Source organism: Rhamphochromis sp. 'chilingali' (assembly GCF_963969265.1).
Source record: "Rhamphochromis sp. 'chilingali' genome assembly, chromosome: 15".
Lineage (NCBI taxonomy): Eukaryota > Metazoa > Chordata > Actinopteri > Cichliformes > Cichlidae > Rhamphochromis > Rhamphochromis sp. 'chilingali'.
The window spans coordinates 25,174,973-25,199,512 of record NC_137942.1 but is presented as its reverse complement, the minus strand read 5'-3'; the positions used below and the strand labels follow the sequence as shown (position 1 = coordinate 25,199,512).

The 24,540-nt window shown below is 41.0% G+C and overlaps 3 protein-coding genes across 6 annotated transcripts; 1 reads left to right on the top strand and 2 right to left on the bottom strand.

Annotated features, from left to right (window-relative positions):
- Positions 1–981: 981 nt before the first annotated feature.
- On the bottom strand, positions 982–10,108 carry xpnpep3 (X-prolyl aminopeptidase 3, mitochondrial). The gene is made up of 12 exons (XM_080904316.1): positions 9,973–10,108; positions 9,776–9,889; positions 6,451–6,573; positions 6,178–6,365; positions 5,818–6,037; positions 4,255–4,439; positions 4,093–4,155; positions 3,637–3,750; positions 3,432–3,517; positions 2,566–2,749; positions 1,874–1,994; positions 982–1,793 (listed from the first exon to the last, which is right to left on the bottom strand). The coding sequence occupies exons 2-12, from the start codon at positions 9,840–9,842 to the stop codon at positions 1,627–1,629; spliced, it is 1,518 nt and encodes a 505-aa protein (XP_080760442.1). The 5' UTR covers positions 9,843–9,889; positions 9,973–10,108; the 3' UTR covers positions 982–1,626.
- A 1,193-nt stretch (positions 10,109–11,301) lies between these two features.
- Positions 11,302–20,861, top strand: st13 (ST13 Hsp70 interacting protein). Of its 3 annotated transcripts, none has more exons than XM_080905004.1 (13): positions 11,302–11,460; positions 11,858–11,997; positions 14,520–14,568; positions 14,662–14,758; positions 16,083–16,156; positions 16,302–16,368; positions 16,492–16,576; positions 16,683–16,793; positions 17,886–17,988; positions 18,156–18,272; positions 18,370–18,409; positions 18,629–18,735; positions 20,547–20,861. In XM_080905004.1, the coding sequence occupies exons 2-13, from the start codon at positions 11,888–11,890 to the stop codon at positions 20,679–20,681; spliced, it is 1,095 nt and encodes a 364-aa protein (XP_080761130.1). In that variant the 5' UTR covers positions 11,302–11,460; positions 11,858–11,887; the 3' UTR covers positions 20,682–20,861. The 3 variants fall into 3 exon arrangements, with proteins under 3 accessions (XP_080761130.1, XP_080761132.1, XP_080761131.1); XM_080905006.1 differs by lacking the exon at positions 11,302–11,460 and adding an exon at positions 11,541–11,650; XM_080905005.1 differs by lacking the exon at positions 11,302–11,460 and adding an exon at positions 11,623–11,740.
- An 854-nt stretch (positions 20,862–21,715) lies between these two features.
- Positions 21,716–24,516, bottom strand: rbx1 (ring-box 1, E3 ubiquitin protein ligase; the record flags this gene model as incomplete). 2 transcript variants are annotated; one of them, XM_080905007.1, is made up of 5 exons in its annotated part: positions 24,389–24,516; positions 23,483–23,561; positions 23,277–23,347; positions 22,053–22,138; positions 21,716–21,875 (listed from the first exon to the last, which is right to left on the bottom strand). In XM_080905007.1, the coding sequence occupies exons 1-5, from the start codon at positions 24,461–24,463 to the stop codon at positions 21,863–21,865; spliced, it is 324 nt and encodes a 107-aa protein (XP_080761133.1). In that variant the 5' UTR covers positions 24,464–24,516. The 2 variants fall into 2 exon arrangements, with proteins under 2 accessions (XP_080761133.1, XP_080761134.1); XM_080905008.1 differs by lacking the exon at positions 21,716–21,875 and having other exon boundaries at positions 22,049–22,138.
- Between the last annotated feature and the right edge of the window lie 24 nt (positions 24,517–24,540).

Here is a 24,540-nt window from a genome sequence, read left to right as displayed (position 1 = left end):
TATGAATTCTAACAGTTGTCAAATAGGGCTGTCAACCTCTGAAAAACACAACTGATGGTCCCAACATCATTAAGAAGGCCAGAAATTCCACAAATGAACCCACACAAAACACACCTGTTATGATCAATTACTGATGTGCTTTTGATTACCCTCTGAGTTTCTATGGAAGCAATAAGGAGGAACTTAGTACTCCACAGGACTGCGCAAAGCCCTGTGATGATAAGATCTGTAATTGACCCTGAACTAATACTAATACTGCATTAATGCTAATACTATCAATCTTCATTCAAGCAACATATATATTCAGATTAACCACCAAAAACTCTTGAACTTTCGCTGACTTTGACATTAAATATATTTTTATTAAAAATATACTAGTTAGATAGTAAGTATAAATATACCAGCTGTCACCTGAAATGCACTGAGATCTTTTAAATTTAAACCTTGAGATTTGACAATAGGACCAAAGCATTTCATGACTTTTTCATTCCAAAAGAGCACTTGGCTCTCACACTGCAGGCTTATTTAAGGTTTCCAGAGTATTTAAAGTAGAATGGGAGGCAGAGCCTTCAGCTTTCAGGCCCCTCTTCTCTGGAACCAGCTCCCAGTTTGGATTCAGGAGACCGACCACCTCTCTACTTTTAAGATTAGGCTTAAAACTTTCATTTTTGATAAAGCATTGAATTAGGGCTGGTCTGTCCACAGTCTGGTATCGCTTAAACTTTCTTCCTGCCTATTGTAGGGTCTTTACTTTACAATATAAACCACATTGAAGCGAATTCTGTCGTGATTTGACACCATGTAGATAAAAACTGAATTGAATGAATGGTCCTACAATACTGTCCTTTTTGTCCAAGACATAAGGGGACAACTGACCCTTATAATATAGTGAAGGAAATGTCATCTCTCACTATGATCGACCAACAAAACATCCTCCATAAGTAACCCAAGTTAAACCCATTGAATTTATTAGTTATGAAAGAAATATTTTAATACACAATAATTTAGAAAACAACACAACTCTCCTCTCTGCTAAAAGAAAAACAAAATCCAACACACACTGACACTCTTGTGACCTTTTTCACATTCAGCAGATTAATGAAGACATCACAGTAACTCCAGATTTATGACGAGCAGCCTTTTCAGTACTCAGGTTTTTGGATCCTTTGTACTGCAGTATGAGTTGGAAAACAATTATGCACTTCTGTGTGCAACTTCTTCAGTGAGATATGAAAATGAACCATAGTTCAGAAAACATGGTGAGAATCAAACCGGTTTTATCACGTAAAATACTTTTGTGGTAGCTGGATGTTAGCTGTTGTTTGTAGATGTTGATTTAGGCTTTAGTGTCAGATTTGGCTCACTGATAGAATCTGTAATCTGCCTTTTTTTGTAAATAAAGAATTGCAACTTTATGTTTGGCTGTTTGGTTTTATGTCTTGGAGCTGAGTTGCTCTAATGCAGCCAGTATTTCATAGACAGAGTAGTGAGGATAACAGGTTGTTGTGACTTAAAAACTAAAGTCTTATTGTGTGCTCCCACCTGTAATGCACCACGGCCCTGAGTCTCAGGATATAAACAGATAGCAGTGAGTAGCACTCGGTCAGTTCTCTTTCTCTCCCTGCTCTATCTCTGTGCACAGGCCCGCTCTACATCAGCGATGGTCTTTGGTGCGTCAGAGGACAGAATCAGAGGTCCTCCCTTCTCTCTGATAACCACGTCATCCTCAATCCTGACACCCAGACCTCGAAAGTGCTTCGGCGCTTGGTCGTTGTCTTCACAGATGTATAGCCCTGCAGCAAGACACAATGTGAGCCGTAACGGTAACGGGACAGAACATTTACATGCAGGTGCAACCGTGTGGATTTCAAACCTGGCTCTATGGTGATGGCCATTCCTGGCTGAAGAGGTTGCGAGCGAGATAGTTCAGGAGTGTCGTGGACATCCATGCCCAGGTAATGGCCAACGTGGTGGGGGCAGTACTGCCTTGCAGCCTGGAATTTAAATAAATAAATAGTTAAAAAGGCTGCAGCAGTCAGACGAGTGGTTCTACTAAAGTCAAACCTCACATAAACCTTAACAAAGCACAACCACATTAAAAAGCACTTAAAACACCAAAATAAAAGATGAATGGAAGTCCAGCATGGACCTGAGAGGAATCCTCTGGATTAGGTCATCTGGTCTGCACACAAAAAAACAAAACAAAAAAAAAACTTTTTGAAATGTTGAATTGAAGCTCCAGCTTTAGTAACTACCGACACAAGATATCACCTGTAATACTGAAAGGGAAATCTGACTTCATAAGAATATAACGCCAGCATTCCTTCTGAAGCCTAAATTATACTCTGTTGCAGATACGGACAGCCGAAGACCCGACAACAGAGTAGTTATTCCTGTTATACTTCTTTGACGACCACTTGAAGTCCACTGCATGTGTAAAAATTCTGAGGAAAAGTACGATTTGTCCGGACTCCTCCTCTAGGGACCATGACACTGTGCAGATGAGCCTCATTAAATATGAAGTGCACAACCAATCTGGGCACCCACCGTTTTTCCAATTATTACCTTTAGCGCCTCAGCATCGCTGGTACTGGCCCCGAGGATGCCAAGCCGCTTAAGCTGTCGTCCCAGCAGAGCCAGCATGGTGCTGTAGATGTGATCCAGACTGACGCCTGGAGAGCAAAGAGATAAACAGGAACGCTGGACCTCCAGGACGGATTCGTAGAGCTCAATCTGTGCAGGACTGAATCTAGTATTGAACACAAAAAAACCCCAAAACGTTTATTTCTGTGACTGGAACTGATCAACCTTCAAAAACAGACTACAGTTTCTTTAATTTAAGGGACCTAAATTCTAGAAATCAGATAAAATGAAGTTTAAAGTTGAATACCACGATCACCAAACCAGGATTGGAGGTGATGTGAACCACCTTTATTAACACATGCACTCTGGAAACAAATACTTGGAACAAATAGATGACTAAATAAACCTGGATGTAAAATGAAGTTTGACAAATTTACACTGTACACTGACTCATGGGCTGCGATGCACAAATGGGAACTTCACTCTATCGTTAGCGAAGTCATGATAACAGATGGAAAAGAACTTCTGCCACAACTCAAGGCGTAAAGGATTGAAACCTACAATCAGCGATTGTAGTTTTGTAGTTTAGTTTCTCTCATTTCCAAAAGCTAGATCACCCCTTTTTTATTTTTTTAAACAAATGTCTGGTTCTATTAAGGGTTGCCACACTAGATCATCTGTTGCTATGCAAGCCAATACGCACTGTGGTAGGTAATTTTTCAGATCCCCATATTGAAAAAGCTTGTGTGTCCTTCCTGAGGGCATAAACTCTCCATATTTATGAGCTCATTAAACAAACTATCACTTCTGTTGGCACCAAATATTTTAAGGGTAATCAGCTTACTTACTTTCCATTTATTGGCCACGTTCGAGTGATATCGCTGACATAACCAAAGTATTCGCAACCACCATCCAGCAACACCATCTCACCATCCTGATGGAGACAAAGAGGAGGGAGCAAAACGTAATGAGTCATATATGCTACTTAAATACATGTAAAGTAATTATTCTCAGGAATATCTGTGTCCTCTGACGTGTTCATGGAGTAATTACCTTGATTATTTGGTTGTTATTTATGTAGTGCAGAGTATTAGCTCGATTTCCTCCAGCAATCACAGGAGGGTACGCAAGAAAGTTAGCACCATGGATCCGATTCTCAAAATCAAACTGGAAAAAAGGTTATGTTAAATACAAAGAATGGAGGGGAGGCTCAAGACTTTTGCACAGTACAGTACGTAACAAATAAAGTAGACACTGTAAGACTTAAACAGCATTTTCAGTTTAAGGTACAACTCTCTGGAGTTCCATACCTGCTCTTTTAAAGCAGATTCGTGAAATTAGGAGGGAAATTTGGAAAATTTCAAAGCTGCTTCTCCAACTGTAAAAATCAATAAACTAACACTTACTGTTCTAATAATTACATCATGAGCCTAATCAATGAAAGACACAAAGATAATGACTGCTCGCACACGTAAAGGCAGTGAAGACAAAGGTCATCACAGAAGTCACCTTAGCAAACAGGACAGCTTCATCCACATCTCCTTGAGACAGAGCCATTGTCCTCCTAAAAGCCTGAAAGATAACAATATGAGCTGCTGCAAGTACACTTCATAAATCTAACATTCACTTGGAGTCTTCAAGAGCTTCACAAGAACCAATTTAAATGTCAACCTGTGCCGTGATTCGACCCGCTTCTTGCATGAGAGCCACTTCGGCTGAGCTTTTGAGGGCCCTGAGAGAGTGTATGAGAGGTCTGAGAGTGCGTGGTGTCGGCCCCGCCTCCAGAACGGGACACACGTGAGCCTGGTGGAGCTGAGGGTGAGCCGGCTGAGAAGTGTCGTACCACAGCATAGTGCCTGGAAGAGGATCAGAGAAGACAGAAATGCTAAGAGTGAATTTGAAGTGATAAAAGAGCTAAATAGAAAAAAAAAAGGAAAAACATTTTAATACCTAAATGAAAAGTTTTGGCACTGAAATAGGAAAGCATTTATCCAACAACTGCATTTTTATTTACCACACACGTCCCATCTTTCTTTACTACCGTCCTGTCAAAAAGAACGTCTTCACATCAGTCAATAAAATTATATTATATACTCATCCCAGATTTTGAGTAGATGCACCTATGGTATCAATTTGTAAATCCTACTTTGCCTCACTCTTAAGTTATCACATCCACCCGGCTGTTCAATGGGCTGATGACAATACCCCATTAGCATTTTACAGTTGAAGGACAAAAGAATCCATGCAGATCCGCAGGTGCAGAGCCAAAACAATGTGAACACAGAACAATAATCAACAGGTCACACATTGCACAACTCTAGAATCCTTATTTATTGCTTCTAGTGAAGTTTTGAGTACACCTGCTCTTCGTTTATGAAGATGAAGAGCAACCCACCTCAGCAGCAATAACCTCAATTATCAGTTTCTTACATAATTGTGGAGAAACGTTGCTTCACCTCATTGAGGTTTGTGGGCATTCATTTATGCACAGCTCTCTTAAACTTCCACCAAAGCATTTTAGTTGTGCTGAGGTCTGGACTTGAGGCGAGTCTAGGCCTGTCAGGTGAGGTCTGACTGACACCTTGATTTTTCTCTTTCACCCATTTGCTGTTAGGGATCATAGTCCTAATGCATGGCTTAATTTGTGCCAAGCTTCAGCTGCTGCACAGAGGGCCTCCTGTCTGCGTGGAGAATACTTTGGTATGAAGAGGAGTTCATTGTCAACTCAATGACTTCAAGGTGCCCGAGTCCTGTGGCTGGAAAATGAGCCCATTCACCGTGCTGACAGTTGATACGAAGTGCTTGTGCTGATATGCTGTGGTTGGTTTTCCCCTGTGCTGTGTATTATGGCCATAATGCCAAACGTGTGGCTTGTTGCATCATTATAAACCTAATTCCCCCCAAACTGTACAAGCAAGAAACTTGTGGGTCTTTTGCAGATTTTCTGACCTTGAGGTTAATTTGATAGGGCCACCACTCCTGGGCAGAAGTTTTGCTTCCAGAACACTCCATCCATCCATCCATATATATTCCTGCGATAATAAGGTTTGTGAAAGACCCTGAAGCAGTGTCACTTTGCTTCTTTATTCAAGCAACATGCATAATTCAGACTGACCACCCAAAACGAAAGATATGGCAGTTAGTGATCTGGTAGGAATGAACCATAACACTTTTTTTTTTCTCTCCGCAGGATTGCAAAGAGTAACCCCCCCCCCACCACTCCCATGCACCCACCTTTCAGGCTCTTGAGTACAACACCCAGTTCTTCTATGCTATGAACTCTCTCTATGCCAGTCAAAGCAGCTGCTCCGTCCTTCCCAGACCGCGGTCCGTCCCACAGTTCTCTCCCCGGGTCTCTGCGAGGGACGAACAAAATAGCCTGGTCTGGTTGACCCTTCCCGTGAAGAACCAAGGCACTGTCAGGTTCGAGAAAACCACTGAGGTAGAGGAAATCCTGAGGAACACGTGTTTTGAGATGAATTAGTAAAAACTTACCCAGGAATTTCACCCAGGAAAAGGAAGAAGAGCAAAATCCAATTTTTTCTCCTTTCTGAAGAATTCTGAACTGAATGCAACTTGAAAGCAAGTGCTCACCTGGTTCTGATGGAAGGGATAAGGGATGTCATTGGTCATGTATCTAGTTGGGTGAGACAAAATGATGGCCACATGGGTGCTGGAGGAAGCAGAAGGTCCGAGTCTTTCGGCCTGAGCCTCGATAAGCGAGGCCAGTCGGTGTCTGCGGAGCTCATATTCCGTCTGGCTCAAACCTGGGGTTACCTCACCTGAGGAGAAGCATGCTTTCCTTAAAGAAATAAATTAAGAAATGACATTTTACAAGATCAGCTGTCCACTGTAAACAATACTCACCATGTTTGATGAGGTGCGGATGAGTGAAAGGACTGGGCTGGCCAAGGTAACGAGGTGGAACCGTCTTTGGCTTCAACCCGCCAGGTTTCACAGAAATGTTTCTGCACAGGCACCAAATACATCCTGCAGACAGAAACACACACAGACTGTAAACAGGTGCTTTGGTCAGTTCAGTTTGACTAAAGCAAAGTTATATCAGTTCTGTCCGCTGGGCGATGCTGGAGTATTGAATATAGTAGTTTTTTCTCATGCATCTTTTTAAACAATTTTAGAGTTCGGTACTAAACGTTAGTAAAAGTTAAAAAAAAAAAAAAAAAAGACCCAACCCCATTTATAGCAATTTTCAGGCCACTACAAAGCATCCCGATGATTATTTACTGGGTAGAAGTCTGGCTGTCTTTACGGTTTCATGCAACATATCAGTGGGACGAGTGGGTGTCTTCAAAATGAGATAGAGAGAGAAATCAGTTGCATTAACAATCTATTATCTCCCACCTACTTACCTTTTGCTCATGTTACTAGGTAACAACAGGATGTCATGGGACAACTGACTATTAAAATTGGTGAGTGATCTAAGCCCTGTGACATTAACAGATTTTTTTAACGTGTAAAACTAGCGCAAATGTAATATTATACATATGTATTCAGTTACGGTGTGTCTGATTTCAGCCAATATGTAAAACTTTATCCATACAAAACCATTAAAAAAAAAAAAGGGGGGGGGGGGCTCATTTAGCAATCACCTAGAGGTGGGGGGGGAGTGACAACGATCAGCTCCAGGCTTCGCAAACCAATAAGTTGCGTCACAGCAGCTTTATCAGCATAGAGCAGCGTCTCGCATCAGAAAGTATTTCAGTGTACCGACGGGTAAATCGCTGCCCACTGGTGGTGAAGGTTTGAAGTTACATTTTTTTAAAAGAGCGATTACAAAACATACCTTTATATAAACAAGTAAAAAGCACAGCGGCGCTGGACAACGTTAAATTATTATGACTTTATTAGATATTTATTATCTGAGCATCAACATATGCTGTATTTTACAGGTTGAAGCAATGGTGAAGTTAGAGTAGCCCATCAGTACAGTGCTGTGAAAAAGCATTTCCCTGATTTCTTCGTTTTCCGCATAGTCGGTACACATCTTCATCAAGCTCATCAACAAACACATTTGTTTTTTAATTAGAAAAATATAACCTGAGTAAATACAAAATTCAGTTTTAAGTGAATATTTTATTTAATAAGGAGAAAAAAACCCCTACCTGACCCAATGTGAAAAAGTATTTTGCTAAATCATGAACTGTGATTAATTAACCACATTTTTGGAAAGCGGAGTGCAATTTCAATTTAACTTTTTTTTTTTTTAATTAAACCTTCATTTAAGGACCACATTTTGTATTTTCTCAGGTCATCTTTGCACATTCATTAGCTAAACCACATAAATGGGACACATAATCAATAAATAAATCAGGAAGAAGAAAAAAAAAATCATGGCATTGTAACTACATGCCAGTTCAGTTCAGTGGATCTAAGCTCCAGTACTGTGCAAAAGTTTCGAGCCAAATGAAGACGCACAGGGGTGGCTGTGTCCATAAGAACCTTTTGTTGATCCACCTACTGTTCACTGAAGGGTCATTAGAAATGGTCTCAGTGGAAGGTTGAGGGATGCCAAATTACACAAGAACTTGACCAAAAATCAGTGACAACAGGTCTGATGGAGTGTTGAATCCAAATGTGACATTTCTGGTTCAAACTGTCATCAGTACGTACAGGGGAAGTCAAGAGAGAGGTGCAACAGTGAGTGTCTACAGCAATCTGTAAAACAGGGTGGAGGCTCTATCATGATTTGGAGTTGCATTTAAGCCAGTGGTGTTGGGGATCTTGTCAAAATTGATGGAATTATGAATGCAGAAAAGTACCATCAGACTTTGATCTACCATGCAATCTGCCTTTTAAGTCTGACGTCATTCGCCGTTTCAGGGTCCAAACTCCTCTTCAACTCAAACAAACACTGCGGCATCACTGGGAGCTAAAAAGTGCCAAAATTCTTTAGTTTGTAATGAAGTAAAAAGTGTGGCTGTTCTACCAGATGCAACAATCAAGTTTAAGATTCAGGCATCCATGAAAAACAGGATTTATGAAGTTAGAGGTTAGTGGGGAGTAAGTTCGCTAGTTTCTATCCAAAGATGATACACCATATTCTGACTGAGTTATCCTGAAAAATGAAAAGTACAGCGCAGCAATCACTTTGGACATGCATGAAGACAGAAAACTAAACAGCAGCAATGTTTGTAAGGTTACTGAAGTTGGGCTAGCTGACAGAGCTATGGTTGATATGGAAAATAAAAACACATTAGCACAGTGAAGTTGGAGGATGAACGCAAACTTTTTTGCTCTCAATGAAAGTTAATGTGAGAGACCCCAATGGGCAAAGACAAATGCAATCGTACAACAGGAAAAAGACACTGAAAATGGACCAAACTTCAGTCAGCAGAACGCCTGTGATGATCCATCCCCAGCACGTGGTTAGTCACTGATATCCTGCTGCATAGTTTGGATTACTTGCTATGAACAACAGCTTCATGCACCCATTCAAATCTTCGTTAGCCTCAGAGTGATACTTTTCTGACACATTCAAATATTTGGCGGCTCCCAAACAATAAGCTGGTTTAAATCAACTGAGCTTTACAACGTGCTGCAGACAAATGGCGGTAATAAAAACCCAGAGAGGTGATCAGCCAGTGATCACTGACTATTTTAAGGGCTTGTTCAGATTAAACTGAACACAATACAAACACTTTTAAAAGACACCAGCCTTAATGGAAACAGGGTTTATACGTCATCACTTAACAACCGGATACTATCTGGAAAGTGTCTGATTGATTTTTCAGGATGATAATGATCCCAAACACACTACCAATGCAGTAAAAGCATACCTAGAAAAACACACATTGGCCTCCCCAGAGCACAGACCTCAACATTATTGGAGCAGTGTGGGATCATGTTGAAAGAGAACAGAACAAAACCAACATCCAGAGAAGAGCTTTAAATGTCCTTCAAGAATCCTGGAGAACTATTCCTGAAGATTACTTAAAGAAATGAAAAGAAAGCTGCCTAAAAGACATTAGACTGTGTTGAAGAATAAAGGCGGTCGTACCAAATATTGACTTTCAAGCTGGTTAGAATTATTCAAGCTCTGTTATTGCCTTATATACTGTCTCTAGACGGGTTTTTTTCCCATTTCCCACCCAACATGTACATAAGAGAGGCATGGTTCAGGACTTTTGCACAGTAATGTCATTGTAGTGATTGTAAAGTTACTGTCTCTAACCTCCACTCCAGGTCCGTGGCATCAGCTTGACAGCGGTCCTCACCAAGGCGCTCGCTGAGAGCAACATTGTTGCTGCAACTTGAGGACACCGATCAGTCACAGCATGTCGCTCCCCTGCGGAACAAAGTGTGACAGTCAGCGAACTACCGAGCACTCATATTCACAGAGACACTCTGAAGTAACTTATTATCACTTACCGAGGTTAACAGTCTGTCCTCCAGCAGTTATATGTACCCTGAATGACAGCTACACCTAGCTAGCTCGCTATTCTCACGTCTGCTAGCCACGCTCGTTTGTAGTTCATGAGAATTGCTTCCCTGAGTTTGGTTTCCCAGGTAGAGAAGCGGAACCCTCTCCCTTTCCTACTTGTTGAACCGACTACAAGCAGCTTTTATTTTAGTCATTTGTACACTCAATAAAATGGAGGCTATCGAGTGCCAAAAATAATCAAATAACTAGTTAAACAATTAATTAAATGTAATTAATTAAAATTGTTAACAAATAAATTATTAAATGTTTTAAATGACATTATTGATATTTCAATTAATTATGTATAGATTTATTTAATGTATTATTTCATATTTTAATTAATTATCAGATTTTATTATTTACTGAATGATGTATTTATTTGATTCATTGAGGCACTGTATGTCCTCCATAATATACACCATCAGCTTGTAAAAACAAGTCACAAACATTGCTCTCTCATAAAAAAAATAAACTACTAAACTAGAAACCAGCACAACACTGTCACTCTATTATTTAGTATGATTTTAACTTACAACAAGAAAAAAAAAGTAGAATATTACAGGAGCTTCTTTCTAGCATTTCTACTACATGGTAGAAACAACAAATACGTGTATATTTATTAGCGATTTACACTATGAAATTCAGCGTATATGATTAGAAAATGAAAGTGCCTAAACCGTCAGGCGCGTTGCTGCCTGGGAGGCTAGACTCCGGGAAAACTGGCCCACTCAATGATGAGGTAACATGCTGCCTGTGCATTTTAACCCTGAGCGTGACATTTCAGGGAATAACGAGACAAGGTTCAAGGTGGGATGGGTTTGTATGTTTTTATTGCCTATTATTGCACTAACTTTTCGTATTTATGTTCCTCTTCTTGTATACAGCGCTTTGTGACTGTTTGCCTGTTAAAGTGCTTATTAATTTATTTATTATTATTGTCACGATGCTGATACAGCCATGACTAGTAAAAAAAAAATCTAAATGCACTGTTATATTAAAATGATCCAGTACAACTACAGGAAATGCTGTTCACTATGTCAGTAGAAAGAATATTAAATATTTATATATATATTTATATTAAATATTAATTTTTAATATTTCTCTTTACAGATATTTATATAAGAAGAAAATAATGTTAACATTTTTACTACTTGGGTTCATTAACCCCTCTAATGAAATAATCTCGTACTTCTAGGGTTTACAAAGTTTGGGGGAGCTGAGTTGATTCGCACGCGCTGTGAAGCGGAACCGTTTCTGTCAGGCCATGCTCAGGGCACACACCACCCTTACCTCCTTGGTCTGTCCGATAACACGCCTGAATGAAAACCCAGGAGCGACGCCACTGTCGGTGAAGGTGTATTATAGTACTAACATCGACTGCAGGCTTCTTCTGTGTGTTTTTTCCTTAACTGTCAGTTAGGCATATCTTCGGCAGGGTGAGTTTGCTTTTATTCCTGAAAATAATGTTTGCATCTACGAACTATTTTCATTAATCATGGCCCGCGGTGCAGCAAGCTAACGACGTTATTATGCGTCAAACGGTCGCCGCGTCACAGATGAATTCACATTTCTAGAAACTTCTGACCTACGACCCCTGAAACAGTCAATACTCATAGGCGTTGCGTGGTTGGTTCATTTATAAAGCTTCAGTAGCGCTTGGTGCTGGTTTTATATTGAACTGTGGAGCTGGTTACTGCGCACGCTCATTCAATCCTTGTGCGTTAGCATACCTAGCTTACGGATGCTGTCATTTGTTTACGTGCAGCTAAACACAACTCCGGACTTTGCTAAGCTGTTGATTGTTTTTCCTCTCTGGTTTCCCCCTGCACCTAGAGCTCCGTCTGGTGGACGTGAAACTGCAGCATGGACCCACGGAAAGTGGCCGAGCTGAAAGGCTTCGTGCAGTTGTGCGAGGCTAATCCCGGGATCCTGCATCTTCCAGAGATGGGCTTCTTCCGGACGTGGCTGCTAAAGTCAGTACACTGGGAACTTACCTGTTGCTAAAAACAGTGGGAAGCCATTGTCTAATGCTGGTCTTCCTGGTTTAAGGAATCACAGATGATTTTTTTTTTTCATAATGCCAAAACAAGTGCTTAGGTGAGATCTGAAACAGACTGTAGAGTTGACCACATGCCCTGTTCCGCCCACCTAACGGTAAAGAACACGGCCCCCCCACCGTAGGGTGCACAAAGCAAAGCCTCACAACACAACTAATTGTTAAATTAAAACCCCAGAGGTTGTTTTGCTTCCGTTGATGTTAATACCTCAACTCTGCAATGCAGAAAACTGTTTTGTTTTTTCATCTGAACAGCTCGGACTGTGGTACTATTATTTGTATATATTTTTAAGGTGCAGTCACTTATTTTTTTTGAGTTTGTTTAATATAAAAAGATATTGTGCTTAAGAATATGCATCGATTAGTGTGTAATTACATTTCCAACAAATTGAGGTTCTCATAAACTAATTAGTTCTCTTAAAAAAATACAGAGGAGCAGGTGTCACTTTATGGAAGCCGCCATGTTACCCTGCAAACTTGAATACAGTGACTGACATGTACATCACTGTATGTGGGTAGAGACCAGCAGCATACGTCAGAGGCCGCAGAGAAATCGTAAGCGTTCGCGTACGGTGGAGGTGAGATTTAATTTGTGTCTGCGCCTTCCCACTCAAGATATGAAAAGTTACACCTAGGTTTTATCGGTCCCCTTCACCAAAGAAGTGAAAAACGCACGATGGCATCTTAATAAAACATCATCCTCTTGCTCCTCACCTCAAGCCTCATCTCCTAAATTGAACTCAGAGAGGTCTAACACACAGAAACGTGCATAAACGTGCTTATTTATTCTTGATATTGTCACAGTTGGGTATTGTCAGCCGATTAGACACGCGACCCTCCTGAGCAGACAATGAGCAGGCTAAACAACAAAAGTTGGTTATAAGCTAACATTATGCCAGGTAATTTTAGTCTCTTGTGTCCTAAAAATCGCTGTTCCATGTGATAAACAAACCTCAGTGACACTGTTATCTGAAGAAAGCGATTCGTTTCAGACTCTTTCAAAGCTTTCACAGTTTTACAGCTGCCTCCAGTGTAAATAGACCTAGAAACACATTGACAACTGAGGTAAACAGCTGACTGACAGCCTGTACTCAATACAGATGAACTGCAGTCAGTTGTTTGTCCTGCAGAAGTTCGATGGGATTATGCACTTGAATTGGGGGGGTTTAAAAACAAGCTGAAATCAGTTGACTGCAGTCTGCAAAAGACTGACATCTGGTGGTGAGATTTTCAGCACTGTAACTTTAACTAAAGTAGCAGACTTTTGTCTGTGCTGCTGAGAATTTTTGGAAATAAACTGCTTGGAAAAACTGAATTAAAAACCAATTAGCCAAAACATTAAAAACTAGACTACTAGTATTCAGACACCCACCAAAGGACAGATCTGATATATGTGTGTGCTGCTGAGCTCTAACTTAATTTTTTAACACCTAACTACAAATCATTAGTTTTCTGATGGATTTGAATACAGGTTTTGTTTTACTACACTCTTGGGCTCACCAGGAGCCCACTATGATTGTTGGGGGTCTGACACAACTTCCTGTGGGGATAAAAGAACGGTCTTTAAAGGTTTGGGACAGGTTAAATAGGGTTAGGTAGGGTAAGGGGCTAGTGAGTACACCTTCTCAGCATCTGTCCTCACAATTATTATCATAGAGGCATGTGGGCCAAAATCTCAAATCAAAGTTCACGGAATGAATGTTTTAAGGTGCCAATATATCGTCCGCTGTGATCGCTTTGCTCACTCCGTACCGTCATCACACAGATAAAGGCTTATACTGGTTGTTAAGCCATGAAAAAGTCGCTGCAGTATTTTCCTAAATGATAGTTGTTAGGGCTCCGACAATATCGCATCACAAGTGCCGATAAGAAAGAGAAGGAGTCAAAACTTGAAGCCAAGACTTTGTTGAGTGTCTTTTTTTAGGGGGGGGGGGGGTTGATTCTTTCTACACACGTTTTCAAACAGTTGCAATATCTCCCTCCGGGCGTCAGTACACGATCGTACACTTGTGTCTTCAAACAACCTGCGACTTCTGCGGGGCAACGAACCAAGTTACAAAACTCAAGAGGTGCAGAACCGGCCAACACGCCACAAAGATTGGGTCTCGCAACACAGGATGTGATCTCAAAATCATCATCAGAAACCAGCGACCCAGGGATCATTAAAGTGGCCTTACTTTGTGCGCTGCTTGTTTTACTCAATTTAAGCTCACTTTTTGCAGTTTTAGATGCTGTGGTTCAGTGAAGTGGTACCAAGGAGAGGGACGTAACTTTAAATCTGATGGTGTATATGATTTGATTACACTAAAATGTTGAGAAATTAACTAAGCAATATGTTCAGGTGAAGTAACCCTGTTGCAATATCTGTTTAGGCTTTTCCTCCAAAACAATGTCTTAAAATTTAATGTTTTGTGTTTATTTTATTGTTCTGTTTTGCAGCATGGGTGCAACAATCCCTCCACCACCCAAGACAAGTGACTCATGCCAGGTGATGCCTAAAATATTATTTAATTGCCTTTTACTTCATGCTAATGTCAGAAATTACACCTCATCGTAACAAAGCGTGCTTTCTGACTTGTAGGGTGGCTGTCCCTGTGGCCCTCCACCCACCGCAGCTTCGCCTCCTGAGCCTGAGCCTGCGCCTGCTGTGCCGTCTGAGAGCGAGGAGAGTGAAATAGGTACTGTATGCCCCACTCAACACTTTGTTTCATGACAGCCTGGAGCTTTGATTTACATGCTGTAAATTTAATAGATTAAATGAAATAATGAACACAATTTACAGAAGATTTTTTTTAATAGAGTACACTTTAACTGCTAGTCCTTTATTTATCAATGAATGTTTTAATTAATTATAAATAAACAGAAAACACTTCTATTTACATCCTATTAAAGCATTTTAACATCATTATTTAGTACTGAAACAGACTCAGAGCTTACCCGCAATCATCTAAATTCCTTATTCTAAATATTTCTAAACTATAACAATGAGGGAGTTAACACAAGAATCAAGTAAGAATACTAAAGAGAAATTACTTGAACAGTTACCATCAGGATACAAACATTAAGTTCACCAAGGAGGATGCCGGGGAAAACACACAGACATAAACATATTAAAAGATATCCAAACTGGGCCTTTATCAAGTCACCAAAAATGCACCGAAAAGAACCTGAAGCATCAACCAGTGAGGAGCACAGTGACTGGGAGAATAACGCTGTCATCCACGGCACTACAGACCCAGCCACACACTCAGACAAAAACCCTAGCTAAACAACTCAGTGCAGAGAGGAGTGCTTGGTTATAGACATGAGAGCGACCATTCCACAGCCACATGGCACAACACCTCTTCTACAGGATGAGACTGGGCTGTATGTTTGCCTTTAAAGGACAAAGGATGCTCTCCTGAGGATTCTAATGTTCACATTTTGGACAGAGAACAGGAGGCAGTCTACATCCAGTTTTGATTTAACCACCATTCGTGTTTCCACGCTGACAATCCCGTGAGCTTTTAGAGCTGAAGGGGCTTACTGGATGAGACGTGAAACCCAAAAGAAGTCCAATTGGCTTCAACTTGAGCCATTTCAGATCAGGATAGAATTTTTTCCATCCAGGCTGAAAAAGCTAATGCTATCGACAGATGGAGCACAGTGGAGATGTGGCTGGACGCATGTGCAGAAAAATAGCTCACTGATATGTAACAGTTCTGATGTGGTCACATAAAAATTGGTGTAACATCCCAACATAGAATGTTTTTACATTATATCCCTTGTTGGTAGCTGAGATGTGGTGCAGTTTTTGCTAGCTGTTAACCTGTTTTTAAGCTACACCAATAATTTCATTGAGCTTATTTCAGTTAGTGTGGAGCTGAGTAAACGTTCCCCGCCAACAATAATGGTTCAGTCCTGCAGGGATGCTGATGCGAGTAATTGTCTACCCTCCAAGTTATAGAACAAACTGCTCCCGTCTTAATTATTTATGTTATGTTTTTGTGTTTGGTTTCTCAGAAATCGACAGAGAGGGAGTGATCGAGCCAGACATTGATGACCCGCAGGATATGGGCGAGCTTGAAGACATTGAGGTAAAATTATGCACATACATTAAATCAAAATTTAACCCTATCTTAGTTGGAAGCTGAGCCCCTGACTAAGATTCAGAGACAGAGAAATTACTATATTTTAAATTTTAGAGAGACTTGAGGCATAGATATCCATACTCTCCCACAGGTCACAGAGGAAATGATGGACCAGGCCAATGAGAAGAAGATGGAGGCCATTAACGCTCTAGGAGAAGGTGGGTTGATGGTCTGTTTACAATGAACAGTGAATGCAATTCCTGAATGCTTCTCCCTGTACATGGAAGAAGAAATTAAAAGGACTCTATGATCTGTAATGTCTCATTTTAAATATATTTTAGGTGATCTGCAGAAAGCTCTGGATCTTTTCACTGAAGCCATCAAGCTTAACCCCTGCCTTGCCATCCTCTATGCCAAGAGAGCAAGGTGAGAGTCCACTGTGTCCTTCATTTGAAACCACCGCCTCTTCTTCCCTCAGATACAGTCTGTTCTGAATGCCTTTGAGTGTAACTGGTTATTCTCTTCGTTTTAGTGTCTACATCCAGATGCAGAAACCCAACGCAGCCATAAGAGACTGTGACAGAGCCATCAGCATCAATCCAGACTCTGCACAGCCTTACAAGTGGAGGGGGAAAGCTCACAGGTACGAGAGAGCTTCTGCTGCACAGGCAACATAGCCAAACTCTCATTCCAAACTTCCGCAAAAGCATCATTCAGGCCTGAATTACTCCCCTAAATGGGCTGGTCAGTGCTCATGATGTTTGCAGTGATAAGACATGCTTTTATTTTGAAGGCGAATATTGTCCATTTCTGGTTCATGTCACACTTTTTCAGCTTTCACAACCAGTCGGAGAGTAAAATTTTAAAGTTTGCAGACAAGTTGATGTCTTCCATGCAAACTACATGTGACAAGGTTTTTTGGTACAGCACCCTCTTTTACCTAGCAACAGCCAGCAGCCCTCAGCAACCACCAATCACCAAACAGATGGAGGAATGTGCATTTTCCCTCTTGGCCTGTGTGAATGGGGCCTTAAAAATGCTCCAAATAGCACCAACAACAGACAAAAACACTTCAGTGAGTCAGATTAAGGGAGGTGATGTTAAGCAGATCTCTGTCAGCTCTGCTTCACTGTATTCAATTAGTTCAGTTCGGTTTTATTTATTAAAAAAAAAAACTTGTTGGGGGTGAAGGAAAAGGAAAAAAAGGAGTGCATAGGGAGATGACGACAAATGAAAGTAGAGAAAATGTAATGTTGCCCAGTAGTGGCTTCTTAACTAAAGGATATTTCAGAGGGTGTCTGTCTCTTGAATCCAAACTGGGGCCTCAAAGCTGAAGGCTCTGCCTCCCATTCTACTTCTAGAAACCACAAGTAAGCCTGCAGTGTGAGAGTGAAGTGCTCTATGAGAGTAACAGGATGATTTGATGAGGACTGATTGATCAGGGTTTTATATGTGAGGAAAAAGATTGTAAATTCAATTATGGATTTAGCAGTGAGTCAGAGAAGAGAAGCTAATGTGGGAGAAATTTGATCTCTGTGTCTAGTCTCTGTTGGTGCTACAGGTGCAGCATTTTGGATCAACTGAAGGCTTTTTAGGAGCTTTTAGAAATACCTTTAACTCAAGCAGCCATATAAGTCCTAAAGTGATTAAATATGTGAGTTATTAAAGTTCTGAAGAAGGTAACTGGAAATGGAAACCAAATATTGTCAGTAAATTGATGTTTGTCCTGCTGCAGGCTGCTGGGACACTGGGAGGAGGCAGCCAGGGACCTGGCCACAGCCTGTAAACTGGACTATGATGAGGATGCCAGTGCAATGCTGAAGGAGGTCCAGCCAAAGGTAATAGTGAAGTGAACAGAAAGATTAAAAAACGCTTTGCCACAGTTTCATTTTTTTGGTGGGAACAGTAATGCAGGTAGTTCAATATGTAGAAGGTTGCAGTTAAACAGCAAAGTCCTGATCTGTTTACACGATCTTAATGCAGATGAACTCTTTGTAATTTTCAGGCCAACAAAATCATAGAGCACAGACGCAAATATGAGCGCAAGAGAGAAGAGAAGGAGATCAAAGAGAAGCAAGACCGGATAAAGAAAGCCAGAGAGGAGCACGCACGGGCTCAGAGGGTGAGTTGCTGGGAGGAATTCCACAGATTTTCCAGGAGTGAAAAAATCCAAAAACTGTATGACACTGATGAATGTCTCATTCATTGTTTTGCAACAGGAAGAGGAAGCACGACAGGCTGGAGGAGGATTCTTCCCAGGTAGGAGAGCAAAAGCAACTCATTTTACTGCCGAATGCCTTATGATGGAGTCCCATAATTTATACTCCTGTAAACACTGATTGTTTTATTGATCATCCCGTGTCTGCAACGTCCAGGGTGAGAACAATGTGTGAAGCTGTGTGTTCATGTCAGGGTTCTGTTATGCATCCATTTATTAGACACATAAGTGCAAGTATAAGTCTAATCATTGCTTGGCAGGTCCGGGTGGATTCCCAGGCGGATTCCCAGGTGGAGCCGGAGCTGGTCCCGGCATGGCTGGTCTAGGTGAACTCCTGAAAGATCCTGAGCTGCTTAATGCCATGAAGGTGACTAACTCTGTCCTCCACATCACAGCTGTCCCATGGTTAGGGTTGGTTATTTTAACACGTAACACGGTGCTGAGGAGAGTCTTGTAGACAGGACGGCTAATAGAACAATTTTGATGCGCACACTTAGACCAGGGAGCTTCAGGAGTGGGTTGGTTGTTTTTCCACACAGTAACAAATGATTATTTTAGCCTTTAGGGCAGCATGGAGATGAATTTAGTTGTTGTTCTAATTTTTACTCACTGACAAAGCTGTCTGCACAGTGTAGCCAGCACCTCAATAAAGGCAGATACCTAGAAACTGTATTTCTACTTGGTTTAGGAAAAATTCTCATCGTTTTGACATTTAAAAATCATTGATGTCACCTTTAACATTATGTCAGCAGCTATTCTCCACCGTGAACTATGTTAAAAACAAACACCGCTCACGCCTCACAGATGACAGCTTACAGTCCTGCGTAAAGATGAAAGTGACTTCGTACAGCCCCGATTTGCAGATGCTGTGTGCAGAGGTTCAGGAGCAGAAGTCCCATTGTAAACATATCACGGCAGACCTGACGATGTTTGCATGAACATGCTTTTCAGCTTCTCTTTATTGACCACTTTTCACTCACGGTTGCTTTACGCATACAGCCGGCTGTAGCTTTGCAGCTCACAGCCCGACACACACCAACACAACAGCATAGATGGCACAGACGTTAAGGCGGCGAGGCGTGATTGCGTGTGCCGCTCAGGTGTGTCCGCCTCCCCTGCAGTGGCGCTGCAGACCACGCCCCGCCAGACACATTAACCGGGTAAAATACATATTTAGGCAGAATTTTGCAAATATCTATTTTTCTTTTTTAGCAGCATAGTACTTTTTTTCCAGTTATTTTTTTTAAAAGTCAGGTCAAGGATCCAAAAGCCCAAATAAGGGTGGCGGCTCACAACAGTTTTTATTTGCTGGATCATTTTAGTGCAGCTGGGTGTCTTTCCTTTTGTTATATTTCTTTAGGAGTTCAAAATGTGTTAATTACATAAATAAAATGTAATTTTCTCTGTAGCACTTCATGGATTTCATAAGCAACACACCTTAGTTGTTCACACAAAGCATAAAGGTAAAAAACAATATATACAGTGTTATCTTCATTTTAGATGTCAAAAAGTATTTGCTGCTCCCAGTGTTTTCGTTTTCATGGAAACCGGGTTCAAATGGCTCTTTGGGTGTTAAAGGTTGCTGACCCCTGGTCTAGTCAGCCGATCACATGGCAGCAGCCTTTAGGCATGTAGACATGATCCAGATGACAAACTGAAGTTCAGACTGAGCAACATACTGGTGATTTAAGTGGCTTTCAATACAACATTGTTCTTGGTGCCAGACAGGCTGGTGTGTCTGGATTTAAATCAAGTTCTTATGCTGAACAGTACATAAATCGGGGTAGGCAACTCCAGGCCTCAAGTGCCAGTGTCCTGCAGGTTTTAGATGTGTCCTTGATCCAACACAGCTGATTCAAATGGCTAAATTACCTCCTCAACATGTCTTGAAGTTCTCCAGAGGCCTGGTAATGAACTAATCATTTGATTTAGGTGTATTGACCCAGGGTGAGATCTAAAACCTGCAGGACACCGGCAATTGAGGCCTGGAGTTGCCTACTCCTGACATAAATCATTCAGCCACACATGGCTGTTATGCATTGTTGAATCAGTAAGACCACCATATGACCTATGGTTAAAAAAAAAACAAAAAAACATCCAACAGTTTTTGTTAAGCTGATTTGGAAATGCCCTGGGTGAGCAAAGTTGACCCCATTTTTGTCCAATATCCAACTCCAGGACCCTGAGGTGATGGCCGCCTTCCAGGATGTCGCCCAGAACCCGGCCAACATCTCCAAGTATCAGAACAACCCCAAAATCATGGCCCTCGTCACCAAGCTGAGCTCTAAATTTGGAGCTCCTCCACAGCCATAGACAGGACGGGACCGAAATGGGAGAGAAGAACGATTGGATATGTGGTGAAACAATCTGGAGAGCAAAGCTTTTCAACAATTATTCACTGTGTGTAGTTCAAACAGGGGAGCAGGTGACGGGTTATCTGGCATGGTGTAGAGGAAGATTGGCAATTTCTTTTTTTTTTTTTAATGTTCTTAATCAACCTGTTAGCACTTAGCAACATGTCAACAAAGCAGCCCGGTGGTTAGGAGTCAGGTCTGATACTTATACACCCCGTCCAGCACATCTCAGCTGGGAATTCACTTAAACCACAGGTTGACGTTTTCTAACCTGCGTCATGAACAGCCAAACCGGGAGCCTCCTGCATTAAGACGCTAGCTTAGAAACATTTCTACCGCTGTTTAATACTCACTATGATTTAGCTACTGGTTTCTTTCTTTCTGTGGACGGAGCTGAACTCTCACACCACTGTGGGCCCTTCTTGTTATCAGACGTATTATTATAAAAAGTATTGAACATGTTTGACCCTGTTGGAAAAATTCACAAAAATAAAAGCTCTGTTCCTGCAAATCAGGTTTGATCTGCATTTCTAGTTCTGTTTCCCGTTAAATGTCATGTGTAAAAGAGTTCACTCATTTTTATTTTGACTTCAGTTTTCCTGTGATAATTAAACTGGAAAGAATGATCAGAAAACTCGACTCATCTTTAAACCTGTCATAATCATTGCCTCAATCTGTTTACAAACACATCAGCTGGTTCCAAATGTGGGTCTTTAAAGGTACTTTGATAAATCCGGCCTGGTGGGAGAGTGGGCCACCAGCTACTTAATCCATCCACAACATCTGTCTTTCAGCCAGAGGATTACCACTCTAACACGCAGCCGGCTGGGCTCTTATCAAAGCAGATCTGACTGAGCACTGTCCTGTCACAGCAGACGGCTGATTTGTCCTTTGGATCTCCTTCATTAACTCAGTCTTTTGCCCACAACCCCTGAAAATGTGCTGCTTGTCCCTTCCTCTTTAAAATTCCGACAACACAAGTCACACAAGCTGTATTTTTCACAAGATTCCTGTTTATTTCTGTACTTACAATATACCAGAACAAAATACATGAGAAACAGCTTTTATAAGCGGGTCAGAACAAGGATAAAGTGAGGGTGCTGCTTGCAGAAGCCAACAAAGGGGTGAAGGATAAACGAGCTAGTGTCCATATCTGTGAAAACATGACAGAGAGGATGTTCTGTCAGTACAGCTCTTCAGTTTTAAAGAATAAACAATTTTCTCTGCGGGTCAACAAATGATCAAATGCACTGTTAACCAAGGAACCCCTTAAACCCTTGTGATTGGACCACACAGTAAAACTGTATACAATGTAATGCATGGTACTCACTTCTGAAACTCCCACTCCCTGTTGTCCAGAGGACACACCTGTCTGGTCTTCAGCCAGCGAGAAATACAGTGGAAGTGGAAAGCATGCTGGAAAAGAGAAACAGTAGAAGGATGGTAAAACTACCTAAAAGAATTTTATTTAACAAAAATAACTTCTCTAGTGGAAAATCGATATTTTACTTCAGGTTTACAATATTTAAGTATCATGTATTTTATTTATTATTAGTCCTTTATTTATCCAGGCAAAAATCTCATTTCCAAGAGAGACCTGGCAATACTGCTAATACTAATTCTTTGTACTTCCACACGACAACAATCAAACTTTGAGGCACAACTGGAAAACAAAGAAATAGATCATGTGCGCTTAAAATAACAAAATGACCAGAGGATCAAGTTATCCCAGATTATTTAAAACCATTTTTAAGGATTTGGGAAACTTTAAAACCTTCCATTTAAATAGTGTTCATTGCATGTATAGTTCCTGCATATAAACCTGGCATGAGCAAGCTCTTATAAGCACAACAGCCTTGTGCAGGAAATTCCTATTAAAGTTCATTATGATCAATGTTGGGAAAATCGCTTCAGAAGTTATACTAATATTAATTTGTGTTTAACATGATTCCTCTCACCTTTATGGATCAGCATGCTGATCATTTTTGATAATGATATATCATCTGGAAGATCACCTCTGCCCGATACATAGAACTTCCTATATCTGCCCTTCCTGGCAGCAGAGATGATTGTTACAAGAGGTGCCTGTCATCGTCTTTTTAAGATCACTCCTTAGAAGTCCTAATCTGACTTTGTGAATCTGCATGTTTTCAGTATGGATGCCAAATTTGAACAGGGAGCATCAACAACTGTCAGTGCTACAGACACCAGGGTCAGACTGTGAAGACTCAGTTCTACTGTGATATCCTGAGTTGTCCCAGGGAGATCATTCAGTAGAAACAACCTGAACTGTGGAGTGCAGGGCACACACACTTCCTATGACTTCCTCCTTTGTTCCCAAAAAATAATTTCAGACACCCATTTTCATCTTCTTTGCTGTGTGTGATTGGCTTTTGTTGCCAATCACACACAGCAAAGACAGAGAGAAAACAGAGAAAATCAAGTGGTCAGATCAGGATTTTTCTTCCACAGTGCAATTCAAACAAAGAGCAATGGTCTTAAAGGGGAGCTGAGACCATTTTGATCACACTGTACATGTTATATAGAAGCTTACATTGCAAACACCCCAGGCTACAGTGCACTCTTCAGAGGTTGCAGAAGCTTGGTTGGCCTGGCACTCTATGCCTAATGGGTGAGGAGGGAAAAGAGAAATGTGTCAACATAAAAAGCACCATATCACCTACAATGATAAGCAAACCTCATTTACTGTCAAAATGTTCACCAAAGAGATCAAAGACCAAAATGTAAAACTGAACTCACAGAGATCCATGATGTGGTTCCTACAGATAGCACAGTTGTCCACCACAATGTCCCAGGCCCAGAGCGCCACAGCATTCCACTGAGGGGGGAAAAATAAAATCACACAAATATATGATCCAAGATTCATAATCTGGAGATTATTTAATTTAAAAAATGTCTATATCCCCTTATTTGAACCACACGAGGGCCAGCAGTGCACAAACTGCTGTGACTTGAGGGGCACTTTTTGAGCTTAATAACAAACATGACATAAACATATGTTTTATTTAAAAATATATATTTTAACTTTGGTTCATTATGAGTGTCAAATGTCTTTTGATTTGAAAAAGAAGAAGCAAAAGCATCTCTTGAGTGTCTGTAAGAGGGCCTTATCCACTTCCCCATCCCAGAAACACGCCTGAGATGTTACTGTAAACTCTATAGAAGTCCTCAAATCATTAGAGATTTAAGGCATGGGGCCCTAAATATATCATTTGAGTCTAGCTTATTGAGAAAAGAATAGCATAAGAACGAGACACACAGTCGCCATCGAAAGCATGTCAAACGTGTAAACATTATTTTTAAATACAAAACAAAAATTACGTGTGATGTGTAGCTAGGCTAATTCCGCCGGGGTACCGTTTGAACAGCTGATGTGTTTCTGCCCATTACACCTTTGTTATTAATTCAGAGATATCTGTAAGGGCGTTGATTCTCGGCCCCTTAATGGGAAGTGCAAATTCGTGGGTATTCGTTACTAACAGCTACAAGCCTAGTGTCCTATGCCACAGTGACATAGCGCTAAAGTTAGCATGCTAGCGTTAGCTTAGTAAAGGCAGTGAGCGGCACTGAGCTATGATAGCGTCCATTGTTCACATTAGACAGCTTCTTAGTAACTCCCCGGTGAGAGACTTTTTACAGCCATACCTTCTTTACTTCAAATCGTTTCTTGCTTGCGCTATTAGTACCGCTTGGTGTATCCACGTCCATTGCTGCTGCCATCTTGAACGGAAGAGTATGACGTATGAGCCAAATCAGGCGGAAGAAGAGCGGCAGTTTCCGCCGTCGAATTTGAGAAA

What these genes read in the sequence shown, in the direction of transcription:
- xpnpep3 (XM_080904316.1), bottom strand. Translation starts at nt 9,842, where the DNA reads ATGTTGCTCTCAGCGAGCGCCTTGGTGAGGACCGCTGTCAAGCTGATG. An exon ending in ATCCCTTCCATCAGAACCAG is followed by an intron (nt 6,038 to 6,177) that starts GTGAGCACTTGC and finishes CGTGTTCCTCAG; the next exon opens with GATTTCCTCTACCTCAGTGG. An exon ending in GCGATGCTGAGGCGCTAAAG is followed by an intron (nt 1,995 to 2,565) that starts GTAATAATTGGA and finishes TTTAAATTCCAG; the next exon opens with GCTGCAAGGCAGTACTGCCC.
- st13 (XM_080905004.1), top strand. Translation starts at nt 11,888, where the DNA reads ATGGACCCACGGAAAGTGGCCGAGCTGAAAGGCTTCGTGCAGTTGTGC. An exon ending in GCGAGCTTGAAGACATTGAG is followed by an intron (nt 16,157 to 16,301) that starts GTAAAATTATGC and finishes ACTCTCCCACAG; the next exon opens with GTCACAGAGGAAATGATGGA. An exon ending in AGCACGCACGGGCTCAGAGG is followed by an intron (nt 18,273 to 18,369) that starts GTGAGTTGCTGG and finishes GTTTTGCAACAG; the next exon opens with GAAGAGGAAGCACGACAGGC.